The 21,256-nt window shown below is 38.1% G+C and overlaps 2 protein-coding genes across 7 annotated transcripts in view; one reads left to right on the top strand and one right to left on the bottom strand.

Moving 5' to 3' along the window:
* The window catches only part of RASGRP3 (RAS guanyl releasing protein 3), a 32,556-nt gene extending 31,317 nt beyond the window's left edge, over positions 1-1,239 (top strand). For both annotated transcript variants that reach the window (XM_063305347.1, XM_063305338.1), the window contains one exon: positions 338-1,239. In XM_063305347.1, coding sequence (XP_063161417.1) covers positions 338-346 — 9 coding nt within the window. In that variant the 3' untranslated portion in view covers positions 347-1,239. The remainder of the gene's footprint in view (positions 1-337) is intronic.
* A 2,400-nt stretch (positions 1,240-3,639) lies between these two features.
* FAM98A (family with sequence similarity 98 member A) lies at positions 3,640-20,585 on the bottom strand. Of its 5 annotated transcripts, none has more exons than XM_063305289.1 (9): positions 20,503-20,585; positions 20,059-20,163; positions 15,992-16,140; positions 15,427-15,561; positions 14,172-14,356; positions 12,787-12,867; positions 10,154-10,270; positions 6,809-6,976; positions 3,640-5,393 (listed from the first exon to the last, which is right to left on the bottom strand). In XM_063305289.1, the coding sequence occupies exons 2-9, from the start codon at positions 20,109-20,111 to the stop codon at positions 4,608-4,610; spliced, it is 1,674 nt and encodes a 557-aa protein (XP_063161359.1). In that variant the 5' UTR covers positions 20,112-20,163; positions 20,503-20,585; the 3' UTR covers positions 3,640-4,607. The 5 variants fall into 5 exon arrangements, with proteins under 5 accessions (XP_063161359.1, XP_063161377.1, XP_063161386.1 ...); XM_063305307.1 differs by lacking the exon at positions 20,503-20,585 and adding an exon at positions 19,657-19,848; XM_063305316.1 differs by lacking the exon at positions 20,503-20,585 and adding an exon at positions 19,657-19,738.
* Between the last annotated feature and the right edge of the window lie 671 nt (positions 20,586-21,256).

Raw genomic sequence — 21,256 nt, 5'->3', positions numbered from 1 at the left:
GTTAGGCAACCTTATAAATTGTAAATAAATAAATGGTATGATCAGAGCTACCTAATGCAGTTTCCCCGTTTCAGACTAAATGACTGAATATGTTAAAAGCTTCCTGCTGGTAGACAATCAGCATGCCAAGGTGAATAGATAAGACATTTTCTTATCTACGAGCACCAAATGATTGTTATTATACAGTACAAGCACATTAAAGCACACAAGCCCTCCATGTTGAACTGATACAATCCAGCCTGGTGATATTGTTGATTATGTATCTCTCCTCTTAGAGTATGTATATCAATCTTGTCTAAACAAAATACTGAGAATTGTTTCCTTTGATTTATTATAGGCATGCTGATCTGTTGCAGAAAATCTGCTATCTACAGAAGATAGTTCAAGAAAGCAGCGTGATATTTTATAAATTGCCTGAATGTGGCTGAACTTCATACCACTGTTACATTCAGCAGATTTTATCACTGGTGACAGATGCTTAATGACAAGAGTACACTATTTATTTTTTCACATAAGTAATTTGATCAATCTTGCACTGATGGAAAACAAAGGAACGTTATAGCTGCAGAACATCCGTGATTCTGTTGCCAGCAGGAAAACTCTGGTTCTGAATCTATTACATCACTACCAAAACCATATTGGCTTGTAGAAGAATCAGTTACCAAGATTTCTGGATCTAAATTGTGTCAATGTACCACATTCTGAGGCGCCGCCCCATAAACAACTGAAAGCTGATTTTCTACCTGGAACTGATAGCTCAGGTTCCCATGACTGTATTCACCTATTAGATTTATTAGGCAGAGAGGTTTTTTTTAAAATCAGTATTACTATTATTTCTCAACACAATTATGAAGCTATCTAAATTTTTATATTCAGTTTGTGATAATCCACAATGTGTGCTTGCTACTTAATTCACAGAACTGGATGAAATCAGATTAAATATATACTTGGTATAGAAAGATTGTGGAATTCAGGTGGTGTAATTTAGCCTAGCTTTCCCCAATCTTAATATCTGCCAAGTGCACTTTACAACCCCCATCACCCCCAGCATGGCTAAGAGCCAACTACACCTGGGAAGCACCAAATTAAGGAGGTTTGAAAGAAGGATAAAAGTCTCTCTCTCTGTTTCCTAGATTGATGTAAACATGTATCATGTTTAATTTCATGGTTGTTGGAGCCGTTTTGTTTTCACACCTTTTAGCAAACTGGAAATAAACACTGGATTTTATAAATAGCAAAGGCTTTATATAGTACGTTTAATGAAAATCAGAGCTGACAGAATCAGTATCCTTACCTTGAGATTTATTAGCATTCTAATATCTCATCTTGCTCAGTGCTGTATCTTTGAAAAAGGGGCTAGCTGCAATCAAACATCTGCTTGAACCACTCATTATCCTGTAGGCTAAATTCTTGAGCTACGTAGAATCTTCCAACAACAGATGTGGAACACAAGTATTAATCTGTGATATGGTCATAAAGGTATTTATTTCTCTTCTATAATAATAAAGCTACACTAGCCACTGCCTTGACAATATGGAAATCCGCCTATTTAAAACCTAAATAGCCAAAGTGACTTCAATTCATAACTTATTCTATGTCAGAAGATACAAAGAAATAGTTTAAAAAATATTTTAATATTTAACTGATACCTTTTCTCTGTAATATCTGGCATTACGCCAACAGGATTGCCAGAAAAGGGTTTAATTTGTAAACCCAGTTACTGGCCTTAAAATTATCCATAAAATTTTATCCATTAAAAAACCTAGCATTTTTGCATTATTTGCAAGCAACTCTGTATTCTAGTATAATATTCTGGTGCTTGCTTGACAGTTTTGAGATTTAAAAATTAGATTTGTGTATCTTTTGATTATTTTAGGTATTCCTGAGGGAGAAAAAGGGGAATAGCCCATGCTTAGATAACTAACTTTCAATTTCCTCATTTTTTTTAACCATCTCCTAGCTGACAGATTATCATAGATTATTTAGATAGGCATATTTGTGTCACTCCCCCCACCCCCCCGGAAAGTATACTATCCCTGAAAAAAGGACACATTTATTTCAGACAGAACAGTACCTTTTCCCACAATTTAGTGACCTATTTTAGATTCAGATAATAGTTGGGCCTGTATGTATGACTACATAACTCACACCAGAGGTTAGAAACAAGCACATAAAATGATCGATTTGAGGTACCTACTACTCATCAGTTTACCAGTTAAATTCACTTTCCATAAATAAATATTTAGTCTACAAGTTCCAGAACAGTATCTAGAAATTTCCTAGGATGCAAAAATAGATAAATAGCTATTGATAAATTTAGCTGCCCTTGTGCCAATTTTAACAAATTGTGTTAGACCTAACATACTGGATTTTCTGTTGGCTAGACCAGGAAGTCAAAGAAAGGCCTGAAAGAGAGCCCTTCCATGATGCTACCAAGAAAATTGCATGAGTGCAGTCAATGGGAGTCAAGCTCAACACAGTTCTTCTTGGGCCTGCTTATTTTAGTACATACAAAACGAAAACAAAAAAATGCTTAAAGGTCAACTGAGCTCTACAGCCAAGACTCATTTTTAAATTACTTCAACACAGCAGACTTCTTCCCCGTCAAGATTTCGTGCCACCATAGTTGCCCGTAGTCTGAAATCTCTTACACAGGCATTGCCTGCTTTTGCTAGCTGGTCCGTAACTTTTTCATATTATATGAAATGTTGACATATTGGTCAATATGCACAATACAATATACAAGCTGTTCATTCACTGTTACAATTTCTTGTATTTCTATGAGTCACTTTACATTTATAGATCTCTAAAAACAGTCTCCTCACCCATCTTACGTGGTGGCAATTCTCAGTAAATCCAGCAGATTTCCAAGATGCCAAACTACTTAAAATGTTATTTACACCATTGGCACCATTTTTACTTACACAGAAGCCTCTTTTTAAAAAAAAAAACGTTGCCACAAAAATTTAAAGACAGATTGATATGCAGCATTTTCTACATGTGATATAGAATACCAGCCTCTAATCCAGTGGTGAACAAGTGTTAGTTATTTTTTAGTTGTGAATCAGGAGCAACACCTAGTGGAGATTTTTAAAACCGTGAACTGTTTTGTATTGAAAATCTGAGAGCTTTTAGGAACTATTTTTGCTGAACTATAAATACCTTATTTTCAGAATCCCGTGGTCAGAATTCTCAACACATGATGACTTCACGGTATGGATACTTGATAACTATGAAGTGGAACGAACATTGGGCTTGATGAACCAAAGAATGCAATACAAACCTGGATTAAAAATTAGTTGGTACCCCTGTAAAGGGAGCCAATATATTTAAGAGTGGGCTGAATGAGTTTCTTCTGCCATTCCCCTGTTCTCATTGCATTCTAAATTTGCTCCTGCCTGAAGTAATTTAGTGTCAATGATAAATCAACACCAGTTCCTGCTAGCTGAGAATGCTTCTCCTTGAGAAAGCTACATTTTATTCCCACCTCCTGTTCTGTTTACTGCAGATGGGAAAGCTCTGTCCCCCAATCCAATTCTTACAGTCTTAAAAGCTTGCTTGCAATTTTAAGATGCTTCTTCAACTTCATGCTGAAGATACTGAAACAATCTATACTTGTAATGTTAAAGACCAATAAACCAAAGGGAGAACAGATACTTTTTATTGCTCACCTTTTACAATAGCACACCTTCAGCCATTTTCTTTCACAGCTTGACAATAGTTCTATATGCAAATAAACCAAAAAAAAAAAAGGCGCACTAATGCAACTTTTAGTGAAGAAAAATGTAACTGAGCTGAAGGGCATTTCATCTTGAGTTAAATGACAAAATGAAACCATTCTGCATTTCAAGATGAGTGGTTTTAATTTGTGCATGAAACTGGTTTCAGTTTGCCATTACTGCTAGCTAGTTTCAAGTAAAAGGCTGGTCAGGGGGTCAACCGTTTTGCGATGGATGAGAGCAAGTTGGAATTATGGGGAAGCATGGGCTACGTCTAGTCTCTCTTGACAGCTGAGCTTGACTAACTATGATTTTGCATGGTATGAGAGTGTCGGGACACTTGACTTGACATGTGTTTTCAGTCAGAGCAATAAGGCTACTTGAACAGGTTACCAGCAGTAGAGCTCATATAATAGATCCAGGACCTAGCAAAGTAGGCTGCAATTCTTTGCATAGTTAAGATGCATAAATTCATCCAAATTAATTGGACTTATGCACAGCTAACTACGCATGTGCAGCATTACAGTATAGATCTGAAGTCAGCAATCCAATATGGCATATAAATAGGAGAAGGTTTTACATGGAAAAAACAAGCCCATGTAAAAAGACAGGCATACTGGTTTTCATATTACATGTATGAACACACATGCTTTCCAAAACTCTAGTTTCCTTTAAGATACAGAACCTCGGCTGCTGTATTAAAGTTCTGAGTCCTGGAGAAGAAAACTGCATTTAGATCTGGGCAGTGTATTTTTCCGTATTTTCACATATGCTCAAAAGCACAGTTTGAAAAGGTCAGCCTGACATGCTGACTGATACAAATTCAAAAAGAAGAAATAAGCAGACTGCTATTACATGAGCTCTGTCAATTGAGAAACTTTTGTAGCCTCAACTTGTGAAGTGTCTTCCTTGTCCAAATCCAGATTGATTGTACTGATATCCCCCTTGCTGGAAATGCTGCTCAAACTGCCCCCCCTGATTAACGTTCTGTGCACCTCTTCCTCCCCAGCCACCTCCTTGCCCACCACGGCTGCCACGGCCTCCACGGCCACCTCGCCCTCCTCCACGACCTCCACCTCGATCACTCGAATGCCCGTCTTGGTATCTGTTGTCTTGCTGATAGGTGCCACTCCCACCTTGATATCCACTTCCTGAATATGACGATTGGTAACCACCATAACCACCTCCTTGGTAGCCACCTCCACTGCCACCGCCATGGTAACCACCAGTTTGAAATCCTGAATCTCTGTAATTACTATCCCTATAGACATCTTGATAGCCACTTCCTCCACCATCAGTCCAGCCACCTTGAGATTTGCCTCCTCTTCCTCCCCCTCTGCCACCATGGTCATAGCCACCACGTCCACGCCCTCCTCGTTCATGACCCCCGTGTTCATGACTTCCTCGACTTCCATATGATGAGTCATACCCCCCTCGACTTCCTCTTTCATAACTTCCTTGGTCATATCCTCCTCGACCTCCTCGATCGTGACTCCCTTGTTCATAGCCTCCACGTCCTCCATATGATGACTCATAACCACCTCTTCCACCTCTGCCTCCACCACTTTGCTGTTGAGGGCCATCTTGCCTTTTCTGCCATGGTGGCATCTCAGGAGGAGGTGGTTCAATTTCATTGGGTCTCCCACCTCTGTCAGGCACTCGGCCCATAAGCACCTAAGAGTGAACAAAATGAATATGGTGGAAAAGTAAATGCAAAAGTCTCTCAATATATCATTTTCTTTAAATATATATATATAAATTTGAGCCCATATAAAGAAGAAGAAAAAAAGAAAACCAAACTCATACTGATGATTTAGCAAGGGAAAAGGAGCTTCTGAAGATACAAATTGTAAGCATGTACAAATGGATAAAATGTTCTGTAACTGGACTGTACCATGCACAGACCAGCCAGCTGGGTATACCGCGCTTCAATTAAAGTGCAGCACAGTAAAGGGGAGACAAGGGGAAGGACACACCGGCAATATCATCAGGTATACTGGGATACCGGCAGGCAGAAGAGGAGGTGACAGAGGGGTGAGACACACCAGCCTTGCCCTACTCGTCCTATAAGCCCCCTGTAAGATCCTTCCACATTTTGTTTTGGCTGAAAACCAAAACATTCCAATTTTGGTTTGGCCAGATTGTGACTCTCTTCGAACAATCCAACCAAATTGTCAAGCCACAATGTGGTTTGTTCTTGCATGGAACAAAACACATTTTCTGCCTCATGCATACCCTTATATAATAGTTTACATTAACATTTAAGGAAGGAAGTAATCAGCTTTTGGTCATTTAGGATTTAAAGAATAATAATATCATCACAATTATGGATTTATAGGGCTGCCCAGCTCAAACAGTGTAACTCTATTATACAAAGCTCCAAGTCTAAAACTCTAAATAATATTAAATGAGATGTTTTAATCTCTGAAGGAAAAACAGCCTTAAACTGATCAATCTAGTACAAATATAGATTGGCTATGTGCACAGCTTCCAAAGGTATCAAATAAATCCTTCACTGGAGCAAAACTGGCATTCACCCCTTTCTAATGTCAGATGTAATCTACAGTATCTGTTACAGGTGATTTACTGGAAGCATCTTTACATCCTTGAGTACATCTGTAACCAAGCATTACATTTTTTCTTTTATGAACTAGCTTGCTAGCTGGTACATGAGTACAAGTATGACCATGTTGCTATTTGGCTTACAAACTCAAATCTCACTTTTACGAGCAAGTATCAAGACATAAACCAAGTAACTACTTTGCCATTAAGGACTGATCATTTCCAGCTCAGAAAAGTCAGCTGCGATGTGATAAATCCTAGACAACGTATCTGGTTAAAATATCACCCCTGACAACTATCCCTGAAGAAAGAAAGAAGAAAAGAAAGGAGGAGGAAAGGAAGAGAAGGGAGGAAGGATGGATTTTGGCAAAATGAACTGAGAACTATGAAGGGAGGAAAGCTCCATATACATATATGCACAGAAAACAATGATACTTTGCACAAGTACAATATTCTTTTCCAGTGAAATTCCTTAACAAGCACAGAATCTTACAAATTAAAAATCATCATCAGAACGACACAGATACCTTGTTAATGGCACATGCAGTCTTTTCTCTGATAGAGCCACTGCTAGTCCTCATTATCTTTGATAAATCTTGCCGAGCTGCCAAGAGGTGTGCAACAGATATAGCACATTTAGGAGATAAGGTGGCACGTTTTGGCTGATAGACTTTAGCCAATTTCTCTGTTTGGCTCTATTACCCAGAGAGAGAGAAGGTAAAGGGAGTCAACAACATGAAACATACAACTAAACAGTTATTAAACATTTAGGCATATGCTCAAACATGTGAAAAATTCTTATAACAATGCCTGTATGTATTCATGAAGTAGTATATAATGGGACAATAATCTTTCTGGCCACATGGGTTACCTGATGCTGGAACCTCCCCTATTTCTTCTCTATTTCACCAACCATACTTAGTAGTGTTTTGTTATAGATTATGCGGGCAGTCTAAACAATACATTGTCTAGCATAGCCACCTCTTGCCTGGTGCTTTCAGATGTGTTGAACCAGAACTCTATCAAACCCAGGGACAATTAACACATCTGGGAGGCATTCAATTAGGGAAGACTAATGTAGGCCTTACCCTATCCTCCCGCCCCCACTGGGACATTCTATATACAAGTATTGAAGTATCTCCTTCCAGTATATTTTAAAGTCTGAACCGAAGGGTGTGTCCCAATGTAGCAATTTTAAACTTGGAATATAATTCCCCCTGCTTGTCAATAACCCTTGACAGCCGTTTTTAGTTTAAAATCTTTATTTCTATGACAACCAGTGGTCCCTACATCCTGCCTTCAGTGGAGGCACAATTGCTGAAATGATGAAAAACAGTTCCGCCTTTTGGGGACGATGGGCGGTGATAGAAATTTGAAAAACAAATAAATAAATAAAAATCTGTCTTGCGAAAATCTATCCTGCAAATAAGGAAGCATAAGATTCTGAAGACATTGACCTAAATATTTTTTTCTTGTCCTTTCTCCTTCAACTTTCCGTACTTTATATCCTATTTAACGCTAGCTGCTTGATCTCTCAGTTCCTGATCTATGTCTATGTAGAACATTCAAAGAACATGTCACATTATCCAGACTTTATTTTCTAAACTTATTGTCAGTAGTGAGTGTGAGCAGGAAAAGATCAGGGGTGGAAAGAGGGTTGTCACAAACAATTAGTATTTTTACTCCAACATTGTGTCCTCTGATGGTCTAAGGCTTTGGGAGGCCACTTACAGAAGTGCTTCTGAGCACAAGGCCTGAGGTTGAATCTATGGCACATCAAGAATTATTTTATGATGAATACATGGTTCTTCCCCCAGAATAAGAACTTCAGGAGAAAGAGTTCTACAAAGAATGTGATACAAGCTGAAGAAAGAGAAGTTAAAAATCAGACGGTAAAAGCCATAGCTCAACAGTATGCAAGAGCTCCCAGGCGCAATCTCTTAAATTCTACAGGTAGCACTAGGAAAAGACACTAATAGAAAACCAACGTCAGTTTCAACAAGACTTTTTCAACTTGGCCCCTTCCAGATATATTTGAAAGGAGTGCAGGGAGGGGGGAAGGTTTGAGGGTAGTCCATAACACTCCCATCCCAAACACCCAGACTTTCTTCCCTCCTGGTGCTGCATTTCCCTCTGTCGCTTCTCTCCCTCTTCCTGACTTCCCACTGCTTTTCCATTTTTCTGTTACTCCAAACAGTGCCTTTCACTCTGTTTTTCTTCTCCTACTCACTCACACTTCTTTTCATGTGCCCCACCTGATCTGCCTTCTGAGCCTCCCTGCATCTCTCCCCTTCTCTACCCCTGTGCTTGGCTCTTCTGTCACCCCAAATGCTGCCTTTCCCTCAACATCTGCCTGACTCTTCCCAGGACATTTGCTCTCTTTACTGCCTTGCCACGGTTCTGATGGATTTTTTCCAGCCTACCCACCATTTTCCTTCAGCCCCACAAGGTGCCTTGCCTAGCCTTTCAGCCCTTGCTCATCCAGCTGCAGCCTCTCCACCCCTTCCAAAACCATTGCAGCATTTTCTTTTAGTAGTAGAAGGGCCTATGAACAGAAACTGTTTGCAAGCCTCCTCTACTAATGACAATAGAACACTGTGCCTTTTCTTCCCTTTTCCTTCTTACTTTCTGGGAAAAGACAATGTGAGCAATTTGGCTTTTTTTTTTAAAGCAGTATGTGTTCTTTCTAAAATATAATTCTCAATGCTACCAGGAACATTTCCACTTGAACAAAGAAAAGAGGTGTTAAAATACTGTATGTCAATATCAATCCTCTGTAATCAGGGAATTAAGAGGCCAAGCCTCCAGCTGGCAAATTAACTCTGTTACATGCAAACTGCAGATTGTAATGAGCTAAATGGATTTTTCCACTTATCCCTGGAACTAATATACCAAGGTTATTTGCATTTATTTCCAAGTTATATCAAAAGAGTAACTAAATGCCTACATTTATGGAGCCAAAATGATGCCACATGCACATAAGAGAAAATATCAAGCAACTGGCAGAATAGGACAGCTACTTTATGAAGTCACTGCTTTCAGGAATTGTCTCACATTATTGTAAGTCTTAAAGCAAGAGCACATTTTTTTTCAAGCTCATGGAGAAGCCTGAAACAGTTGTGTTGCTTGAAAGCAGAATTCCAAAGCCCTTTTTCAAAATCATTTTCAAAGCATTCATAGTCAATTCCACCATTCCAGCAAATAATTCCTTTAGTGTCCTGAGCAAATTTAAACATCCATTATGTATTCATTTCAGGGATAAATGGAAAAATCAAGAGAAGTTACCTTTGCATGAGGTCCCTAGCGCCTCTTCTAAATCATTTTCTAAGCATGCACAGCCCCATAGTGGAAACTATACAATTTGCAGAGGTATAAGTCCATTTACAAAGCCTCAGTGTAGTTATTCTCAAGATGCAGCCAAAGGAGAACAAAGTATTCAGTGGCCACAAAAGGTTGACTCTATGGAGGTGGATGATGAAAATAATAAAATGAAATAATTGGAGGACTCTACTCTGTAACATTTGTTAAACTCACTTTTTTTAATTAGTGCCAAACAAAAAGACTGATGTTTATAAAAAAGGTTGGCTAATTCATCCCAAAAGGCAGTTGTTTAATTACAGACAGCTAATGGTCTAGTGATTAAGGCACCAGGCTAGAAACTGGGAGACTGTGAGTTCTAGTCCCGCCTTAGGCATGACCTTGGGCCAGTCACTCTCTCTCAGCCCAACTCACCTCACAGGGTTGTTGTTGTGAGGAAAATAGGAGGAGGAAGGAGCGTTAGGTATGTTCACCGCTTTGAGTTATTTATAAAAATAATAGAGGTGGGATAAAAAATCTAAAAAGGAAGTTTGACTACAGAAAGTAAACTATACCTTCGCTCGATCCGACCAGCCAAATGACTGCACGGTTACATCCAGGCGTTTCACTAACAATTTTCTCCGAACTTCATATTCATTGGCTATGGCTTGATTAATAGCTTCGATTTTTTCCTGAAATGAAAATTTACACATATGTTGAAATCTTTAAAAAAAACGAAATCCCAGATTACAGGATTCAGTTCAAATAATATCTCAAAGAAATACACTGGGTCACTCAGACAAAACTGTCAAGTGCACTCATCCACAGTTCTAACTAAAATTCTCTATTTTACATATAGGAGGAACTGTGGTTCAGTGATGATTATAATAGGGCTATTAAACCATGGTTTGATTCTGTGTAAGATCCTGATTAGCAAACTAACATTATACTGCATCTTAGAAGCCAGGATTCAAATTCTGGTTGGTGTATAAGGAGACAACTAGGAAAGCTGGAATGGGAAGAAAACATGGCTCCAAACACTCCCAGCTTAAGAAACAATGTGTAGGAAGCCAAGAATATTACTTTGGAAGTAGCTTTTAGTGAAACAGATTCTGTATGTGTTACAGTTCATGGTTTTTCTTTGATAGGCAATGAACAGAATAAGACTCACTAGGGCATAAAGACTCCAGAGAACCCCACTCTGTTCTAAAATCTGACAACAATCAGTATTCTTCTTCTAAGTGTTTTCTTCCAACAGTTAGCTTATTTTGTAACATGTCTCCCAGAAAGAAAAAATGTAAGAATCATTTTAAATAATAATGCATCTTATAAAAAAATATCAAGAGCACAATAGTGCTGTGAATTGAATTCAGTCCACAATTTAATTCAATCTGTTATTATGGGAAAAATGCAAAGAGACTGATACTCTGGAGAACTAGAATACTACATTCATTAGCACTATGACTGCAATAAAAGCTGAAACTCATATTTTCTAATTAATAAAAGAAATAGTAGTATAAAAATATCAAAGAGGCAGCAGAACTGCTCACTGAAAATCAGCAGGGTAAAAACAGCCACACTAGAATGTCTCTGTATACCTTTTCTACTTATTTATTTAAATATGTCTTGCTTCTCAACACTGCTAAGCCTTCCCTACTTAAACTGCAATGTTTAACTGTATTCTGGAAAAGTGCCCAGTTTCATAGCAACATAGAACCAAAAGTTAGTTTCCCTTAACAATGATTTCCCAGCAAATCTCAATGGCTAGATTAATACTTTCCATTAGAAATGTTCTGTCTGCTTTCTACCTGAATTTTCGATCCTGCTTCTTTCAAGGCGACGTTAAACAAATCTGATTATGAAGTTATACTGTAAAATTTTGTTTTTGATCGATTTATACAGCTGCCCTTCTCAGCATATGACTTAGGACAACATGCAGTGCCAATAAACAGTAAGAAGTCAATAAGAACCACATAACAGAACAAAGTATAAAATCATAACCCAAAACAACATACAAATGAGTACTAAGGAAAAAAACCTCATCCAGTGGGCCATACCATTCTCAGACCCAACCCGTAAGGAAAAACAGGTGTTCAATGCCCACCAAAAGGCAGGTAGGGTTGGGGCTAATCAAATCTCAGGAGAGATGCTGTTCCACAGGGCAGGAACAACCACAGAGAAGGCAGGTCTCCTGGGTCCCACCAGATAGCATTGCCTAAGTAATAGGACCCAAAGCATGCCAACCTTGTCAGGTCTTACTGGACAGGCAGACATAACTGGAGATTACAGTCCCATAGGTAACCTGACCTTGCACCTTACAGGGCTTTATATATATATAAGAACCAGTATGTTGAATTGCGCCCCAAAGCCCACTGGTAATTAGAGTCTTCAGACAGCATTATCTTGGAAGATAAAACTTCCAATTCTATTTTATTCAGAGGCATTAGGAAATCATAATCATAACATAGGTATTTGTTGGGTCGAATATGTTGGAGAGCAAGGAATAGATGTCCTCAAATACATTTTGTTTCATTTTCTCTATAAATTTTAGAATTACTCTTGGAGTCAGAATTCTGTCTTACTTCTGCCAAGATTAGAATAGTTATATTCTGATACAGAATTTTATTTTTCTATTTTAAATGACTTGACTCATTTCCCTGATCCAACTAGATTATTGTTACAAATGAAATACTGTTAGTGTGAAGCATGTTTGTCGCTTCTTTTGTTTGCAAAGTATTACAATTTGAATAATTTTTAAGTTTAATTTTTTAAAATGTTCTTCTTATAAAGAATATCCATAAAATTTTCAGGAAATCAATCCTGATGTATCTTATAATTTCAACTTTTATTACCTCCACATGTACATGATTCTGGGAAGCTAACAAAGATTAAAACAATAAAGTAGTTAAATAAAATTCCAATGGCCGTACTGGGGGAAAAAATCCAGACAATTCCATAACAGATGGTACACCCTCACTAGTTGATATCCCAGCCTCCCTAGCCCAGTGCCTATGGAACACTGACAATAACATGACTGGATTTTCAATTTCCAAAAAACATCACATGCTTTCTGTTGTTTTAATATAGATGAAGTAAAAACACTATAAAATATAGTGTTTTTCTAAACACTTTTAGTGTTTAGAAAAACACTAAAAGTGCCAATGAAAAGAATTAGTACCAGTAATGAGTTTTATAGGCAAATCCTTACCCAGTGGACTGGACCCAATGGTTTTGACAATAAAGGTTTTCCTACATGATTTGAAGGAACCTTTGCTAATGTTTCTTTTAACTGTAACAAAATAAACTGAATTAGCATATCATATAGACAAAAAAGCCTAAGAATACAGATAAATTTTTGTTTCAGATCTATGTATAATCAACAAAATGCAAGACAAGATCTGCTCAAGGACAGAACTTACATCTCATCCTTTCAACCCCATTTGCTTTCCCAACAATTGTTCCAGATGATCACCCAATCTTCCAGAACATATTTGGAGAGGAATGGTGGGCTGCAGGAGCAGAGGAGGAATTGCCCCCTCTCATTCTGCTTACAAATGGAACTATTTTTAAGAATTCCATGCTACATTATATTTTTTTACACCAATTCTATGGTACAATACAGGAATTGTCTTGGTAGAATAGGTATCTGTTGCAACATTTCCAAAAATAAATTAAAGTGTACGAAAATAAAAATAAAATAAAAAGCAATCATATAAAATCCATAGCATAACAATACTCTTATTATGCTAACACATAATGCAGCAAAGCAAATATTCAAATCTAAGAAAGAAGTATAGAAATGAGAAAAAGTTTTAAAAGGACAGATCTAGGTAATGGTTGTATTTTACCTACAGTATTCAAAAATGGGAGAATGGTTTCTTTATTCCAGCAGTCTTAAGTACAATATGAAGTTTGATTGGCATCTAACAGAGTCTAACATAATTTTTTACTACCGCTTTTCATTTGCTATCATAAAACTAATGATAAGATGGTAGCTACTACACTCTCTCACATGGATTAATATCAAATTGGATGATTCTGGAGAACTCAATGTTTATACCATTTTGATTGGCATTATAAAGGTTTTGGAAGTTGTAGAGGGACCAAGCATATACTTGCTTTTTATACATCAATAATATATCTTAAAATCCTCAGAAAAATCTCAGTTCAGAAACATTCATGATAATTTATTTAAAGCAATTCTGGAGAAAAAAAAATGTGGGAGAGACCTGTATTAGCTTACCGAGAAATAAATGAATGAACATCTTAAAACTAAGAATTTTTCCTTCTCAGATTGTTACGTTGGTGGCAATTATGTTGGTGAAATAACAGTTCATTCATAGGACCTTCAAAAACCAAATCGGGTATAATCTCTGAAGGGTCTTTTTTGATATCCCTGCCAGTTAAAATAAGTCAACTAAAGTAATTAGAGAAAGATATTATTGGTAGTGTAGCTACACTTTTTATAGCAATTCCCATTCCTAAGAAGGCATTACTTTGTGCCTATTTTAACTACCTTTCCAGAATAACATGCCACAATAATCACTAGTTATGCACTAGAAAGTTACTGTACATTCAACCTTTAGCTCTTACCTTTTTTTCTATCCCACTGAAGAACTGAAACATTGTTATGTTGGCTGGAGGCTTTGACATGCCTAAAGCAATACATATGCCTTTTAATTCCTGAAATACTTCACTACCAGTACCTTCCTGAGCTTTTTTCGGGGGAGCATTCACATACAACATTCTAGCAGCTTCTAATTCTGAGATGAGGTATGCTGAAATATGAAAAGTTACCATTCAGTACAGCAGAGATCATTTTTAAAAGTCCAAGAAGAGGAGTATTTATTTTAAGCTAAGAATATACAGGAACATAATTTTACACACTACAACATTAGAAATGATTAAATAAGAGAACAGGCTCAAACAGGATGAACTAAAGACAAATCTATAGCCAATAACAGTTCTCCTAGGGACCAGAGGAAAATAATTATTGAGTCAGAACATGGTATTATTAATAGAACATGAAGGGAAATTAAACAAGGTGTACATCAGATAGCTAGAATGGAAATTGATTGTTCATGCAGTTTTCATAAACCAATCCATAAAAATTTGCATTCAAGAACAGTTTATAATCTAAACCAACATTAAGATGAATAAAGATCAACAGCCTTACAGAGAAACCTTCTGTTTCATAGCATCACCTGTGAATTTCTCTTAACTGTCAAAGCAGATCATCTTGCCAGCAAATTTTATTCCTAACAAGCAAGGAAAAATGTGCTTATTTTGATTTTGATTTAACAACCAATACTATGGTTACATTCTGTACAATGATTAGATAGAAATTCTTCTTTAGAATTCTGATTTACTTGGGACACAGCAGAATGCTACTCAAATATTCCTGCTTGACTCATCCTATGAATAAGAGCAGCTAACAAATCAGGATAGCTCAGTCCATGATCTTAGTGTTAAATTATTTTTCTTCCAACAAGGTATAAATCTAGGTTCACACATAATATGAACAACAAAACTTTGATGAAAATGCCCTATGTCTACAGATCAAAGGAATCAAGCTCAATTAACAAACAGCACAGGCAGTACACTGCCCATTCCTAATTAAACTAAAATTCAAAAAATTCAATTTACCATTCCATGAGTGTATAACCAATAGGACTTGAAACCGATAATTCACCATATCTGATCTCAATCTCTAATTACCATTAATCCCTTCCTATAATTCTAAACATTGAAAGTGGATTAATGGTACCATCACTTGTACAATACTACTGCTAAGTATATAATTATTTTCTTTATTTTTCGTTGTTTTCTGAAGTTTCCTTTAACTTACTGAGGAGCAGGAGGCAGTTTTTTTGATTGAGAAGGCGCTTGGTGACGTCTCCTGATGTTAGTGTTGTATAGGGACAGTTCATTTCACCTAGTAACCCACTAATTTCAAGCTGGAACTCATCTGCTTCACTTGGACCTTAAGACATAGATTTTTTCAGTTACAAAGGCTCAATTATTAAATGTCCAAACAGTTTAAAATTAAGTAAGGTAAAACATGTTGGAGAAATAAATAATCAACATCAATTAATGGAGTTTAAATTGCATTACTTTTCTTGAAAACACAAATAATAAGTTTTCCAATAAAATTAAAAACTGGAATGCATTGAGAACAAGGAGAGAAAATAAATTATTCAATAGTAAACTAACCTTTTCTTGGTCTTTCTTAATAAATATATGCACATAAACTTTAATGCAGCTATTTTTATTAGCTGCAGTTGCTCAATAAATATTTTATCATAAAGGTATGACAAACTTACATCAATAGTGGAAGGAGATACACAATAAATGTCAAGATTAGCAAGAATGACACAACTGCATAAAATGATGCTTGAATCCTGATTACTCACTGTTAGTTGCTTGTACATTTTCCTCTAGTTTGCAAAACAGTCTTAACTCTGAAACCAGCCAAGCACAGAGCTTGGTATATTCAGGGGAATTGGCTCCACCAGAAGCTGCCAGGGTCAGAGCTCCATCTTCTAACAATGGACCTTTGTAACTGATAAACAAAACAAAGCAATAGAATATAAACACGTGATATCTCAAATTCCTTATACAATGTACAGGCTACTCAATTTATGTGTATATATAACAACAGAAATTACAATACAGGTAGTCCTCAGATTACATCGGCAATTGGGACCGGGATTGCGGTCGCTAAATGATGCAGTCATAAAGTGCAACGTCACATAACAGACCGCTTAGCGATGGCGACACAGGGAGTCACAGTTGCCGTCGTAACCCCAGGAAGCTTGGATCATTAAGCAGGAAGAGGCAGCAGTCGCAGGTAAGGAGCACAGGGGGCTGAGGGGCCATGGAGAGGTGTTGCGGGCAGGGGCTAGGTGATGTCTGCAGGCAGGTGGGGGCCACAGGTGGGTGGGGGGTGCTGTGGGCGAGCTATGGAGCACAGGCGGGTGGAGGGATGCTATGGAGTACGAGACCCCTGGGATCTCATACCCTGTAGTGAGGCTGCTCAGGAGAAAAAGTAGCAGGAATTACTTAAGGGATTGACTTGCAACCTTCCCTGCCAGCTTCCTCATTGACTTTGCTTGTGAAAAGCTGGCAGGAAAGCTCGCAAATGGCAATCACATGACCACAGCTCACAGTAATTGGGAGCCAGGCATCAAGCACCCAGATCGCAATCACGAGACCATGGGGACGCTGTGACGGCCACAACTTCACAGACTGGTTGTAAATCCTCCTTGTTCAGCACCACAGTAATTTTGAACAGTCACTGAACAAATGGTCATCACTTGAGGACTACCTGTAATTGGAAATAATCACCACTGATTTTAAGGAAACTTCCTGCCAAATAAATGAGCTTAGAATTGAATCTTGCATCTTCTTCTACATCAGAATCAAAGTTCTATTACATGCAAATTTATTTTTTGCTCATTTCAAAGATGTTCTACTCTTGTTCCTTTGATTTCTTCATCAAAACCGTATTATAAGCTCCTTGTAGCAAGGACCTGTACTATGCAACAATGGGAGTATCAATGGAAAAAAGTGCCAAATTTATGGTCAATGTTACACTTAGAGAAAATTGTTACAAGATACTCTATTGATGGTATACTACTTCAGGTTTTAGTCCAAAAATAGACAATTCATTCTCTAAAAATTATTGGAAACCTATCAATCAAGTTGGATCATTTTTCATTTTTGGTGGTAATGTGAAGTTCACAATTTTGGAAAATAATTTGTAATAGAATGAAACAAATGTTAAAGGTGAATTTCTCTTTTCAAGTTGCTATTAAATATTATTAAATCTTAAACAAGGGCCTATACTTTTTATGTGCTTATGAAATTCTGCCAAGTTCCATATGGACTCCTGTGTAATAAATAAATAACAAAGATAGAATATAAGGACAAATAAAATTTATTAATGAAAATATAATTAAACTTCAAGGTTAGAATTTAAGACCATATTTGAGTTGAAAATATTTTTAATGTAACATGGCAAAAACATGAGCGTTCATTTTAAAACATCTCTCATCCAAATTAATTACTGTTGTTCTTATGCATCTACAATAATCTCTTTGCTGGATTCTAGACCATGTCTTTATTTCAAGGAACTACAGATTTTAAAAAATGCGTTCTGGAGATTCTAAGTCCAATTGCATGTGACAATCCTCAATAGTCATTACAACATTATCTCCTACTTCCAGTTATAACGATTGAAGATTTGTACTGCAAAATAGATTGCCACTGGTCTTTAAAAAAAATTGTCAGGCATTTTTTGTCTTCAGTGATCATACAACATCAGGACAAAAACTGCTGATTGTACCAGGTTACAACAGCTAGAAAAAATTCATTTCAACAAAACTAGTGTAGTGTAATTATTAAAGTCTTGGACCTGAATCAGAGGAATCCAGGTTCAAGTCTCGTCTCTCAACTACAGAGCTCAGAGTTTGGGAGAGTCAGTCATTCTCTCAGCTTAGCCTATCTTACAAGATTGTTGCTATGAGGATAAAGTTAACGGAGAAATCCATACATGCAACCTTTGGTTTGCAGAGAAAAGGAGTAATAGAAATGCAACAAAACATCACTTGGATAGTGATGCTGTAGTACAGGTGGTACTCATTTAACAACCCCTCGTTCAGTGAACCGTGATGGTGCTGAAGAAGTGGTATTCACGATTGGTGCTCGAAGTTCCGGCCATTGCAGCACCCCTGCGGTTGCATGAGTGTGATCTGGGCAGTTGGCAACCGGTCCAGATTTCCAACCATCGCAGCATCCCATAGTCATGTGATTGCAATTTGCGATCTTCCCTGCTGGCTTCCCACAAGTAAAGTCAATGGGGAAACCAGCAGGAAGTCGTAAGTCGTGATCAAGTGTGGTCCTCACTTAACGACAGTAACTGGGGACTGCCAGAACTGCTGTTGCTATGTGGCGCAGTCACATGACATCACGCTTTACAACCGCATTGTTTAGCGATGTAAATTCTGGTCCAAATTACCATCATTAAGCAAGGACTACCTGTACAATCAAGATACATCTTATCTGCCCATAAGGCTTCCTTCAGGTCTACTGAATAGTTATCACAGCATACTGTGTTTTAGATTTGGAGAACTCAATTATTTCTCTTTATTTATATTCCTATTGTGCTAGCTGTGAGCACAGTGGCTGTACGAACATCCCAGATTCCACTAAATGCCACAGAATTAAGAGGAACAATAACTCCCACATTGTTCTGTAAGAAATTTTAAAAAGTTACTGCAAGATTGTTCAGCTCCTGCTATTCACTGTTGGAGGAGTCAACTAGCCCAGCCTTCCTCAGTTTGACTGCTGTCTAGATGTAGTCCTCATAAGCACATCTGGAAGACATTAGGCTAGGAAAGCTGATCTAGTCATTTTTTGCAACAAGTTGTTCACATCAGCTCACTATCAGAAGCATTTGCAGGGAGGTCAACAGTTCCAAATTGGTGGGTGTGACTGAGTGATTGAAGTCCCCACCTTTTCAACATGTATCATACAAATTGTACGCATATAACAGGAAGCAGAGCTTCAATCACCTGGTCCTGCCTACCATTTTGATGCTGTAGGTGCCCCTGCTCTCTATCCTGCTTATAATAATCTTCTGCCACTTTGCCATCTTGGATAGACATTTGTTTACTTACAAGTTCTAATGCATGCTTCTTCTACACAAAAATGTACACAACATCACATTCTCCATAGGACTCAATTGTATCACATTTGTATCACAGACCACCATCCTACCATTTTCAATAGTCTAAGATTAAAGCCTTCAGAAATATTTGGTGTAATTTAAATTAAATATTACTAAAAAATAGATGCTGTGATCACAAGAAACTGAAGGAAGGAAAGAAACCAACCCTACAGTTACTTCAGTTTCTAAATTTTCTCTATGAAGATTTCTTAGAGTACTGTAATACTAGACAGACTGAACATATCTACACTACTCTCCCATGAGGCATACTACTGGGAAGCGACAGCATATTCTGCGATCCTCCTCCTCCACCACTGTCACAAATATACTTATTTTGCCCTTCCTTACAAGGAGCTCCCAGCCGTCTTCCATCCAGATTAGTTCCATTCTACTTGACTTCAGTCACCATCAGGTATTCCAAGATCATTAACTGGAATGAAGGGAGTGGATCTTTATATGATGCGAATCTTATCTTGTTAAAAGCCAACTGAAGATATTTTCATTTGTCGATATCAACTGACAAGTCTCCCATTTTTTCCCCTATATAACGGAATACACTTCAAAGAATAATCAGCAATTAAAGTTAATTGGTTAAATAGGGGTAAAACAGTCATGGGAATTTAGTGCTGGGAAAAGACAGTATCTTCAGAAGACAATGTGATCACCCCAAGAGACAGGGAACATACTAAAAAACTGGTTTAAAAAACAGAGCAATAAAAAGGATTCAACTACGTAGTTTCTCACACTTACCCAAGGTCTTCAAGTGACTCTAAAATGTCATTCTCCATGAGTTCTAACTCCATTCTGGGGCTTCAGAATGAACACAAAAGGAAAACAAAAAGAAAACTCTGGAGCCTGCAAATGATTTAAAAAAAAAGGCTGTGAGTGTACCTGACCCGGAGTGGAATGAGAGTTTTCCTCCACCGTCTTCTCCTCTCCTGGATGGGGGACGAACCTGCCTCACCTGAACTCTAGGCACCTTCCATTATAGAGACCCACTGAATTCCTGCCTTCCTTTCCATCTAGGCGACCCAAAATTAAGCCGCGACCCCAATTCCTCACAACCTCGCTATCAATGTACAGCATTCGGAAACATGTCTTCCCTGTACCCTTCCCTGCAAATGCACGTGGGCGGAGGGGGTTCCATCACCCCACTCTCAGCAGCACCCCCAAAACCCCACCATCCTCACCTACCTCCTGCGCAGCTGCTACGCCGCCGACTGCTGGGTTGGCATGTCAGAGGTGGGGGAAGGGCGGGGAGAGGGAAAGGCCCCCTAAGCCTGACCTCTCACCTGCCTGGGAGCGGTCGCCCAAGCAAATGCCTGGTCAAAAAGGCTACTCTCTGCGTGTTTTAAACTTGCCAGCTTCTTTTCTTGCTTTATTAGAACGTGTCAGTTTCAGACAATTTTGTCGCTGTCTCTAAGGGAAAAAAAGGTAGGCTTCAGCGTGTACTAAGCATATTCTGGCAGGCATAGCGCCGGACAGCCATACAAAGAATTCCTCTCTTTTTTCTGTATCTGCGAGGAGACCACGTTGGAAAGCGTTACGCCTAAAAGGGGAAGAGCTGACGTAGCGGGTTAAGTGACAAAAGTACTTCAGGCGACGATCGTTCTCTTTGGTGAAACTACAAGTCCCAGCATGCTATCAGGTGCTTCTGTATTCTTCGGAGGAGGTTATGATCACTGAACCTTTCAAGTCAGGAGCACGTTTTGGCTCCCTCGTGCGATTGAGAACTTTTGTGAAACTAAGCATCACGGCGGCAGAATCAGAAGAGCAGCTAGACATTATGTTTCAGTTTAGTTCCTTTTATTGCCACTAGGTGGTGCGTTTTGAATGTATTACCTTAGTCGCTCTTTTCGATCGAAAAGCAAAATCTGAATGTAAAGACTAGATCAGTGCTAAGATTAACTGCAAAAAAAAATCATTGAGAGTTGGAATAGGACACCTA

The sequence above is a fragment of the Candoia aspera genome, chromosome 1 (assembly GCF_035149785.1).
Source record: "Candoia aspera isolate rCanAsp1 chromosome 1, rCanAsp1.hap2, whole genome shotgun sequence".
In the NCBI taxonomy this organism is placed as follows: Eukaryota; Metazoa; Chordata; class Lepidosauria; order Squamata; family Boidae; genus Candoia; species Candoia aspera.
This window is presented reverse-complemented; position numbering and strand designations above follow the sequence as displayed.

Coding starts and splice junctions, on each gene's coding strand:
- FAM98A (XM_063305289.1), bottom strand. CDS start 20,111: ATGGAGTTAGAACTCATGGAGAATGACATTTTAGAGTCACTTGAAGAC. Junction 12,868..14,171: donor TCAGTGGGATAGAAAAAAAG/GTAAGAGCTAAA, acceptor ATTTTGTTACAG/TTAAAAGAAACATTAGCAAA. Junction 6,977..10,153: donor GCTGGTCGGATCGAGCGAAG/GTATAGTTTACT, acceptor TCTGGGTAATAG/AGCCAAACAGAGAAATTGGC.